The sequence below is a fragment of the Kogia breviceps genome, chromosome 17 (assembly GCF_026419965.1).
Source record: "Kogia breviceps isolate mKogBre1 chromosome 17, mKogBre1 haplotype 1, whole genome shotgun sequence".
Taxonomy (NCBI): domain Eukaryota; kingdom Metazoa; phylum Chordata; class Mammalia; order Artiodactyla; family Physeteridae; genus Kogia; species Kogia breviceps.
The window spans coordinates 23,327,573-23,339,772 of record NC_081326.1 but is presented as its reverse complement, the minus strand read 5'-3'; the positions used below and the strand labels follow the sequence as shown (position 1 = coordinate 23,339,772).

At 40.8% G+C, this 12,200-nt stretch overlaps 1 protein-coding gene across 1 annotated transcript in view; it reads right to left on the bottom strand.

The window, feature by feature from the left end:
• The window catches only part of CHMP4C (charged multivesicular body protein 4C), a 31,225-nt gene extending 19,025 nt beyond the window's left edge, over positions 1–12,200 (bottom strand). The window contains exon 1 of the mRNA XM_059042706.2: positions 11,648–12,200. Coding sequence (XP_058898689.1) covers positions 11,648–11,837 — 190 coding nt within the window. The 5' untranslated portion in view covers positions 11,838–12,200. The remainder of the gene's footprint in view (positions 1–11,647) is intronic.

Below are 12,200 nucleotides of genomic sequence, written 5' to 3'. Positions count from 1 at the left end.
CCATACATTTGTTCTCTATGTCTGTGTCTCTATTTCTGTTTTGCAAATAAGATCATCTATACCATTTTTCTAGATTCCACATATATGCATTAATATATGATATTTGTTTTTCTCTTTCTGACTTACTTCACTCTGTAAAAAAGACTCATTTTAAATATCCACCGAAATTCCTATTTTTCATAAGGTCAATTTCCAGGCAAGTAAAATTAACTTGTTATTGGAACACTATACCAATGTATTAATTAAAATCTACTTGACATTCTTTGTGAAGACCTAGTTAAGTGACCAGGCAGAATATATAACCAATTGAATGAATAAGTTTTCTACTTGCTACTAGTATTATTAGTAACCTCACAAATTGGTAACCTTTATGGGCCTGCTATTGCCTAGAATATAGAGGAAAAAGTATGAACATGAAACCAGCAAATATTAAATAGAAAAACTCAGAAACAGCTGATTATTCTTCATTCTACAGGGTAGACATAGGTACCTATGGATATAATTTTGTATGCTGCGTGTGTACCTTTGTGTATGTCTGTACATATGAATACGTGTATATGCATGTGTTTATATGTGCATGTGTGTATATGTATATATGTATCTATATATGTATATATGTGTATGTGTGTGTGTGTGTGTAAAGTGGTTCTATTTTCTACTTGTAAATAAGTATTCCTTGTTCATATGATGCACCAATAGTTCCAACTACTGTACCCATGGCTTGTAGGTGCTCCTGAGAACCAACAAACTTTACCCCTAGATCCCCCATTAGCTCCCACTGCTATGATTCTATGATTATTCCCCAGAGATCCTATGACCAACAAATCTGGAGGAATACAAAATAAGAAAAAAAACATCTGGAGGAATAAATAATTCTTATCCTCAAAGCAAGGTGACTATTACTAACGTAAATTATTGAAGAAAGGTTTACTTTGACATTGGTGATGAACTCTATGTACTATTCTTTAGTTTTTCAAATGTAAGTGAGAGAAAAACACTCAACAAATTTAATAGTTTACGTAAATATAGTTTACATGAATAAAAGTTGTCAAACTGCTCAAAAAATGACAAAACATAGGTTCTTGTGTATATGATCTTTGAAATATGTGTAAACTGGCTTAACATAATCATAACTTGTTTTTCTTGCTTCAGTCAACACAGTAGAAGTTCTGAGTTAGGAGAATATCTTTGTTCAAACTACAAGGTTATACTGACTTTCATTTTACATGAATGAAATATACAAAAAGAATGGTAATATAAATAGGACTGCTCACTGAGAAAGGCCTGTTGAACAATGTTCCTGCTACAGCAAAGAAGACACACCCATTATGACTGTGCAGCATATAGCGCTCTGTGAAAGAACCAAAAAGATTCACTAGAAATTCATATTCAAATAGAGAATGAAATGTCCAAAATGCTTGTCAAATGTTTGGTCGCACAATTTTATTTCTCTAACTTCATATGTAAGCCAAATATAAAACTGTAAACTTTATTAATTTAAGCTCAGGGGTTGACATTCAATTATAAGTTTTTAAATAACTTCTAATACAAGGATTCCCAACTTTTAACAGAGAATAATCAACTTTTCCTTTCCTATACTTTTAAAACCACCACTCCTCCTTGCTTGCCTTTTTGGGTTTGTTTTGTTTGAGGGTAGCAATTACACTGTTGCTATTTAAGTCACTCGACTGCTAGATTGAGAAGATGTGTTGGAGGCTGCACAGAGCAGATGATGGGCAGGGCTTTAGCTATTCCCCATCCTCTCACTGGAAATTCCCACAAGATAGAAATATTTGAGAAAAGGGCTTAGCAGTGGGCTGAGACAGCCACTGGTCCAGGTTTAAGAGTTCTTACTGCTTTAAAGTATGACCATATAAACTTCGTAGTAAGTCCTAAATATTTCCAATAAGTAATTCTCTATTAATACCACTTGTTTGAGGTAAGTAATTAAAATCTCTGGTACAAGAAAGTCAGTTACTCAGGAAAGGGTTTACTATTTGCTCTATATTTATTCCAGACTCTTGTTTTTTTTTTCCTTCACCTTCTGCAAATTTTTGAGCAATTGTGTATGTGTTAGAACTTCTATAAAATTATAGGCAGAAAAAGTAGGTGAAACTAAAATTACTGGGATATACTATAAGTTCTGGCTATAGTTTGCTAAAGCAGAGGATTGAGAGTGTAGTTTTAAAAAATAAAACCTCTATATTATCTATATATTTTAAGTGATTGTGATAATTTTGTCCCTTAAGAGCACAAATAGATTCACGTGTACTTAAGCATAGTACAAAAAATGAATACCAAAATAGATTATTCATGTCCTTTCCAAAACTAACCCCCAAAGCAAAGCATCAAAAACTTTAAAACTCAGAATCAGATGCTTTGCCTTATAGGCATAGGTTACAGTATTATGTGTTTTGAGTTGTCTTTTATTCTGTTATCTTGAAAATAAAATCTGATCTGAAATAAGTAGCCATAAATACTGAGAAACATACTAGTAATACTAAGTACATCTGAGGACCATTCACAGTAATCTCCTGTTGTAGTTTCTTGAAACCGCATAAATCATATGATTTTGGCATAATCATGGTTTAGTTTTAACTTTTCTACCTTATTCTATTTTATTGTGGCTGATTCAGTAAACTGCAAAATAGCATAAATCAAGGAAAATTATATTGTTGCTGAATGTAAATATTTCCCAAAATATGGTGCTCTATTCCAGCTTTGTGGAATTTAAATGAAGAATAATAACAAATGAATGTTCCAATATTTATACTATTGCTTCAAATTCATGAAGGAAAAAAATAAACTAGATGTAAAGTTATATAACATAAGAAACAGTCCCAATTACCCTCATAGAAGAAGCTATGGGTTAGCCAAAAAGTTTGCTCAGGTTTTTTTTCCATGCCCGAATGAACTTTTTGGCCAACCCAATATGATAGGTCAGCAAACTGTCAAAATGTGTACCACAGATACTTGAAAGAATTATTCTAAATATACAGTGGAGAAAAGCCAGCCTCTTCAATAAGTGGTGCTGGGAAAACTGGACAGGTATATGTAAAAGTATGAACTTAGAACACTCCCTAACACCATACACAAAAATAAACTCAAAATGGGTTAAAGACCTAAATGTAAGGCCAGAAATTTTCAAACTCTTAGAGGAAAACATAGGCAGAACACTCTATGACATAAATCACAGCAAGATCCTTTTTGACCCACCTCCTAGAGTAATGGCAATAAAAACAAAAATAAAGAAATGGGACCTAATGAAACTTAAAAGCTTTAGCACAGCAAAGGAAACCATAAACAAGACCAAAAGACAACCCTCAGAATGGGAGAAAATGTTTGCAAATGAGACAACTGACAAAGGATTAATCTCCAAAATTTATAAGCAACTCATGCAGCTCAATAACAAAAAAACAAACAACCCAATCCAAAAATGGGCAGAAGACCTAAATAGACATTTCTCCCAAGAAGATATACAGATTGCCAACAAACACATGAAAGAATGCTCAACATCATTAATCATTAGAGAAATGCAAATCAAAACTGCAATGAGATATCATCTAACATCGGTCAGAATGGCCATCATCCAAAAATCTAGAAACAATAAATGCTGGAGAGGGTGTGGAGAAAGGGGAACCCTCTTGCACTGCTGGTGGGAATGTAAATTGATAAAACCACTATGCAGAACAGTATGGAGGTTCCTTAAAAGACTACAAATAGAACTACCATACGACCCAGCGATCCCACTACTGGGCATATACCCTGAGAAAACCATAATTCAAAAAGAGTCAAGTACCAAAATGTTCATTGCAGCACTATTTACGATAGCCAGGACATGGAAGCAACCTAAGTGTCCATCAACAGATGAATGGATAAAGAAGATGTGGCACATATATACAATGGAATATTACTCAGCCTTAAAAAGAAATGAAACTGAGTTATTTGTAGTGAGGTGGGTGGACCTGGAGTCTGTCATACATAGTGAAGTAAGTCAGAAGGAGAAAAACAAATACCATATGTTAACATATATATAGGGAATCTAAGAAAAACAGAATGTCATGAAGAGACTGGGGGTAGGATGGGAATAAAACACAAACCTACTAGAGCATGGACTTGAGGATATGGGGAGGGGGAAGGGTAAGCTGTGACAAAGTGAGAGAGTGGCATGGACATATATACACTTCCAAACGTAGGGTGGATAGCTAGTGTGAAGCAGCCGCATAGCACAGGGAGATCAGCTTGGTGCTTTGTGACCACCTAGAGGGTGGGATAGGGAGGGTGGGAGGGAGGGAGACTCAAGAGGGAAGAGATATGGGAACATATGTATATGTATAACTGATTCACTTTGTTGTAAAGCAGAAACTAACACACCCATTGTAAAGCAATTATACTCCAATAAAGATGTTAAATAAAAAAGAATGATTCTAGGACAGATACACTCTATACTCTAGTTTCTGAGGAAGTAGAAAAGAAGCCAGTGGTAACTAGAAGCCAATACGAGTTCACAAGATGAAAATTTAGTTCAAAAACTAATCTCATGGGCTTCTTTTCTTTGGGTTACTGGATGATGACAAAAGAAAATAAATGGACCACCCACGGGCCTTCTAACCTTATACATACCAAAATCACCCAGAAAGCTATGAGTACCAGAATTCTAAACCTTATCCCAGATCTCTTGAAACAGAATCTCCTGCTGTGGCATCTTAAAAAGCTTTCCTGGTGAATCTGATGAAGTTAACACACTACCAGTTCATAAACCAGCATTGTGAACCAGAGGTGTGTGAATATAGTTTGGTTTTAGGAATGTAATTCGCAAGGTATACTGAGGCATTGTTAGGGAAAAAAGAAAAAAAAATTACAGAAATGAGATGGTGTGGGCTAAAGATAGAGGTCAGGTGTATTCATAGCTAGATGAATAACTGAACTCACTGAGTGCTGAGGTGTCAAACTGGTAATCATGCCTTAGCTGTATCTTACATGAAACATCATCGCTATCATGCAGAGGTGATCCTGGAATGAAGTCTCTAGTGGGGTGTCATGAGCTTCTGTCCTTGGTTCTGTCTTATTCAATACATTTTGATACTTGGACAACAACAAAAAAGGCAGCTGAATAAATTTGTGACTGATTCAACCAAAAGAAATGGCTCATATATAAGCCAATGAAATTGGAATTTTAAAATCTTAATTTTAAGGCAACTGAAAATAAGATGATATTGAATAGAAATACATGTAAAACACGGAATGCAAGTTTAAAATATTGATTTTAAAAAGGGGGGGAAGGGTAAATCTGGCTGGTATTTTTAATTCTTTCCAAGGCCAGTTGTAGAAAAAGCAACTGATAAGGCATCTGAAAAGGCAGATACAAACTGAAGCTGTGTCTGCAGAACAAAAGAGACAAGAAACCCAAGGCATTCTGAGCCGGTCAGTTCCTAAGTGCATGAGTGAGGGTGTCAGCCCTGGATCCTTGCCAGGGCTCAGAGAGGAGTGGGAGGTATTAAGAAAGCGAGAAGTTTTAAAATTACAGTTTAAGTGAATAGGGCTCCCAGGACTGGTCCAGACATTTTAAGTCCCCGTCCCCCACCAGAGGGTAAAGCCTGACGGGAACTCCCGAGGTAAGGCAGGAAATTGAGGGTGGAGGTTGAGGGAGGGTCGCATTTCTATTGATCTGTCTTTTCCAGAAGAGAAATGGGAAGTTGACCTGAGAATAAGATCCAGGTATTGGATGCCCCAGGAATAAAATTCTTTTCCCTGGCCCCAGAATACTCACAGTGTGGTCCAACAATTGGATAATCAGAGGCAAACAGAACACTATTGTGATGCTTGGTTGTAATTTAAATACTGGGGGACTCTGGGACCCTGCACAACGATTGTGGAGTTATAGTACCCTATACACTTCCCTAAAGAAAACTAATTCTGGTGCATAAGATGACTTGTCAGAAGCTCTGGGAATGTTTCTTCGCAGTTAACACAGCGGGAGGTTTATTTTTCATCCGGGTATCTGAGTGATGCCAGAGGAGAGGAGAAACAAGAGAACAGAAGGGGTGAGGAAGAAAGGAGAGCAGAGATAGTGCCTCCCAGTTTTACGACCCATTAAATAATACATACAGGTTCTCAAATTGCATCAGAATCATTGAGTTATTTATTCAAAGTTCAGGTTTCTGAACTCTACACTCAACCCTAAATTAGAATTTTTAGGGGCGCCCTTCTGAGTATACATTTTAACCAGCATCCTCCAGGGCTTCTGATGCAGCTGATCTGAGGCCCACATTTTGAGAAATTCTATTAAGAAAAGAGGTCGCCAGGTAAGTGATATCTCCCAGGGGAACCTCCATCCGGGTCCTGCGGTCTGTGCCTGTCTCCTCTTACCTGAGCCATGCTTTTGCCCTCACTAGTTTGGCACTCGACCAGCTGATACCGATGTAGTTCTCTTTACCCAGTTCTTCTGGTCCCCGGTGTCTGAGATTGCAGACTTCAGCTCTGTGACAACTATCATAAAAAGCCCAAAGAGATTCCAACATTGAGCTAAACTAGTGGGACTGTGCACACATCCTAACTCCAAGGAAGCCCCAAACTGCATCATGACTCTGAAAACAAATTCATCCTTGCCCCCAAACACCTCAGGGCTCAAAGTGAGCCAGCTATGCACACAAGACTCCCTGCCTTGAGGTCTCATTTCACCAAACAGAAACCTGGCAAAGAGGTTGAACGACCTCAGCTCCAAGTTGTCACCGGAATCCTGTGAAATGATACTGAGGAGGGATTTTGGTCAAATTCACTTCCTCTCTGTCCCAACCTCTCACCTCTGTAAGTCCACTTCCCAACAGCCTGAGTCCTAGTGAAAACTCCAGCCTGGATCCACCCCTTTTCACGTAGTTACATATTTGGATTTCTTGTTCTGCCTGGGAAAAGGTAAGCAACAGGGCCACCACAGGGTGAGGGGAGAGAGCACGGTGGTACCGAGGGGGAGGAGGTCAAGGGGCACTCACTCTCAGGGCCTCACTCGTCTCACCCTGACTGACCTGCCCTGGTGAGCAAACCTCAGCACGGGAAGCGGTAACTGAGGAAGTGACAGAGGTGGGGCTGCAGAACAGGAGACTCAGGCAAGTGACTGCGGCCCTCAACTATGTGAAAGGTCTTCACATGACAGATGGAGTAGATTTATTCCATGCTATTCCAGAAGACAAATTTGAGCCAGTATGTGGATCTTACTAGGAAACTCATGTCAGCTTTTAAAAAGAAAAAATGCTATGTTATCACAAAGGGTAATGTATATAAAGTGCTGAATGGAGGGCTTTACACAGTGATGTCGTTAATCATCACAGCTTTGACGATCAACTTTATCACCACCATTATGCAGATGAAGAGACTGAGGCTCAGGCCAAGTCAATGGTCTAAAGTCACACTGTTTCTAAGTGGCAGGACAGGGCCAGGAATCAAACCCAGGGCTATCTGCTTTGAAGCCCAGGCTCTTGACTACAACCCTAAGTTACTTTCTATCAGATATTTACCCATTGATGAAAACGGAATAGGGATATTACACTTAAGCAAATCCCTGAGACCATCTCTTAATGATTTTATTTTAAAAGAAAACTCATAAGGGAGGTTAGAACAGTGACCTCTAAGGTGTTCCACCAACTAGTGTGGCAGGAGGGCGTTGCAATGTACTAAAATGTTGATACCTTCAGCTCCTGAGGCCTCCAGCCTGGGGTGTCCAGAGTCCTCGAGCTGCTGGTCCTTAGTTATTCCAGTGACACATACAAATATTATCGGTGCCCATGGGTGCCATGATATGAAAAGAGTTAGGAAGCACTGCAAGACTAAGAGACCTTGTATTTCTACCCCGCTAACATTACCATGGATTTAGTTTTCTCATCCTTGACCCTGGCTACAGGGCAGAATCACCTGGGGGCACTTTTAAACAATATTGATGCCCAAACTCCACCCCAGCCAATTATATTAGAATCTATGAGGGCAGGATCCCACAGACGTCAAGGTGACTTTCATATACAGCCAGGACTGAAAACTGCTCTAGATGACAGTGCTCAGCAAAAATAGAAACAAAATTAAGTGACGTATAAAAAATATCTGCTTTTCCACAAAGCAGATTCCTAGCTTATAAAAAGCAGGAGTTCTAGCATAGTAATCTGAATAAACTGCACTAAAGAATGTCTGCTCTTCTCAAGTTTTTAACCAAATTATAGATCTTGCTTCAACTGTTCCTCTTTTAGATCAACAGAGCCTTGATATCATGGCTGCTGCAAAACCAGTCTGGCGGTGCCCACTCAGGCTCTTTTTGGTAGATTATGGTAACTGCCAAAGAGGTTTGAGGTAAGGATTAGCTACCACTGCACAGCCTTGCTACAAGTTGCAGCGAAAGCAAGTTTCAGACTCAGATCTGCAGATACACTTATTAAACAAACATACATTGGCCAAGCAGGCAAAAAACAGTTTCTCAACCTGTTTATGAGCTCAGTGAAGTCCCAGCTCTATGTCCTTTTAGTCTAATACACCTTATACGAAAGGCTCACTGAACACAGAGAGCGACCTTCCCTGGCAGGGTGCTGTGCTCTGTGGGAGTTCAGCCATCTACCTGAACCAAGGACTGGACACTACACTGATTTGAGCAAGCCCCGGGTACCATCCTAACGTTAGTTATACACCTAGTACATTCTTTTTTTTTTTTTTTTTGCAGTACGCGGGCCTCTCACTGCTGTGGCCTCTCCCATTGCGGAGCACAGGCTCCGGACGCGCAGGCCTAGCGGCCATGGCTCACGGGCTTAGTTGCTCCGCGGCATGTGGGATCTTCCCGGACCAGGGCACGAACCCGTGTCTCCTGCATCGGCAGGCGGATTCTCAACCACTGCGCCACCAGGGAAGCCCATCTAGTACATTCTTAATGCCTGTTCTTACGTGGGGAGCAAGGACGTATCTCTAAACTATCTCAGCCAAACCACATGTTTAGAATACCCACAATTTCACCAGTGACATCCCATTTCTAACATTTATTATGCTAATTGAAGAGTTACTCATTTTACCAATAAAACCCATTTTTGACATTGAGAATGCTGACTGTCAAAACTTCTGCTGCAGAGAACTAGATCGTGGAAGAATTTGTACTGTCTGGGTGTATGGCCCTTTCTGATATGATGCTAACTGGCCACTCAACTAGTATTCTTAACAGCATGTTAGCTGACTAAACACCTCTAGAAGTAAAACTTTAACTGCACATACATATGTCACTCTGATTAACAGGTAAATTGCGGCCATTCTGACACTGACATTGTGTAGCACAGGACCCATTTAGTACTAAGTATATTTGGCCTTATTATGTGTGTGAAAATATTTCTTGGGGGGCTAATGGAAAACAGTAACCATATGTATATGAAGTTATTTGGTTTATTTGGAAGATGCTGATATTGACAGTGTTTCAAATGCATGGTCTGTGATTGGATTCTTTCCATGGTTTAGATTACAGATGGCCTCATGCTAACCAGACTCTTCCTACTTCCAGGGTCACTGTAGAACCAGGCTTGGGCTAACTCCAATGAAGTTCCCATGGATAAATGATGAAAAATAAATAGCTTTTCTGAAACCAATTGATTATTTGCACTTGATACATCTTTAGCTACTCTGATTTAAGGAAGTTAGATTGATGTTCCTGATTAGTGTTGCCTTTATTTTTTTTTTTTTGGTGTCTTTATAAAATCTACTTGTAGACACTTTATTTAGTGCATTGCCAACTCAAGAACATTATATTATTTTTACATTCTTTTCTTCTAAAAGCAAATCTATATTTCTACCACTTCATAGAAGCGAGACGTTTCATTTTTCAGATTTTTTTAAGCCAGTATTTACTGAGCAACCACTGTAGATAAAGCTACATACAGATCCAAGTGGATAACAAATTAAAAAAAAAACAAAAAAGAACCCTTGACAGAGTACCTTGATGGGTACTCTAATCAAATGTCAGAGTGACCATCAAACTGAAGAGGAAGGGCCCAGGGACAGAACAACAAATGGCTTTTTAGCAAGTCATATTTTTTTTTTTTTTTTTTTTTTTTTTATTATTTTTTTTTTTTTGTGGTACGCGGGCCTCTCACTGTTGTGGCCTCTCCCATTGCGGAGCACAGGCTCCGGACGCGCAGGCTCAGCGGCCATGGCTCACGGGCCCAGCCGCTCTGCGGCATGTGGGATCTTCCCGGACTGGGGCACGAACCCGTGTCCCCTGCATCGGCAGGCAGATTCTCAACCACTGCGCCACCAGGGAAGCCCTAGCAAGTCATATTGGCATAGTCTCTCTGTAGAAACTGCCATTTAATAACATCCCAAAGTATTTCAGACACGAAGTAAAAAATAGAAACCAGCACTTAATTCTAAAAAAGCCTATAATGTGGCCAAGAGTTACATGCAAGAGCAGAGGAAAATGAAACTTGGCCTTTTTGTTGTTGGTAGTAAATGGGCACAAATGGCATTTTTATGGAAAGAGCAGGATTTTCAAGGTCAACTCCAGAAGACGTGATTCCTTTCCTGTGTTAAAGAATGGCAGGGTCATTTAGGGCAAACTAAATCTTCCCAAGGCTTCATTACGACTCAAGAAGCCCAACTTGAGGATGTAAGTTCAGGGTTTGGTGGTGGGCAGAGTCCTAAATTGCCACGTCTATTTCTGGGTCTGTCACTGAACTTGTGTTACAAGAGCAAATCACTTCAACTTCTTGCTGGGTTTTTATATGTGCCACGGGTGTCGTTTAGATCTATTCTCTATAGAGAGAGCCATACACTGAAGAAACCAATGAACTCTGGCAAAGAACAAAGGGTTCAAGGTGCAAGAGGAGCACCAAGAAGCATTACTGACTTAAAGTCCTTTCCGCGTGGCAAAAGCCAGTGATAGAATTAATATTTAATTCTCCGATATTACTTTTTTTGGTATAATAGCTCAACTGCACAACAGCCAACTAAAGTCTTCAACTGCTGAGGAAAAGGGAAACCAGAACATACTAGAAGACACTTCAGTGGAGATTTACAAGCAAGTTGAAATGTGTGATTCAAAATACAAACACACGGCAGAAAAGTTGATATTTAGCATTGGAGTCAGCAGGACTGGACCAGGGTGAGACAAGCCAGGAGCAAAATTTAAGGGGGCACCCAAAAAATCGATAATCAAGATAAATAATATTTCAATGCAATATTTTTGAAATTCAGAATTAATGCAAAAAAATCCATGATGAACAAAACACATTTCAGAATGAATTTGAAATAAAGCGCTGTGCAGAACACATAAGGGCCAGCTGCAACAGAAAAGAATCGATAATACCAATCCTGTTTTTATTTTAAATATTGATATTTTGTTCATTATGAGTGCTTTTGTATCAACTTGGAGTTTTTAAAATATTGCATAAAAATATTGTTCATCTTGATTACTGAGATTTGTGGTGCCTCCTTACATTTTGCCCTGTAGGATTGCACTTTGCTCAGCTCTCTCTAACTCCGGGCCCCCGGGAGGTCATTACCAGTTTCTAGAAAGGCCGTGGGAGCACACCTGGTGGCCTGGGGGACAGGTGCTGTGGGCCAGATCGGACTGTCCCCAAGGAAACGGCTGGAGGTAGGAGGGGGAGAGTTCACGCCTGGGGCCAGACCCCGAGCCTACCTCGTTTATTCTGCTTGCCGTGCTTCTTGGCCAGGCTGAGCTCTCTCTGGATTCGGTTTTCCAGGTACTCTTGTTTCTTGCTCAGCATCTCTTCTGTCTCCCGAAGTCGAGCCAGGGCTTCCTGGGAGCTGGGAGCAGCTCGGCTCTTGGAAGAGCCTCCCCCTTTAAAGAATTTGCCCAACTTGCTCATGGTTGTGGAGTTGAAGGGTGAGCAGCGGTCCCCGGAGCGTCCCAGGGCTCCCCGGGGCCGCGCCTGGGGAACAGGTGAGCGCTATCGGTCTCGGGTCTCGGAGGCCCAGACCCGGGAAGGCGGCGATCCTGGGAATCAACACGTCGTCGGGCTTGCCCAGGTGACACCCTCTCCTGGGCATTTCCTGGCCGACGGCTGGGCCCCGCCCCGTGGCGGCAGGGGCGGGGAGGGCACCGGAGTCGGACGTGGCCGACCGGCGCCACCCGGTCCCCCGGGAGTTCAGGCGGAGAAAAGAGTTGAAAAGAGCGACTCGGACTGCAGCCGAGTTGCTGTTTTATCCACGCTGGGCACGCACCCGGGGGT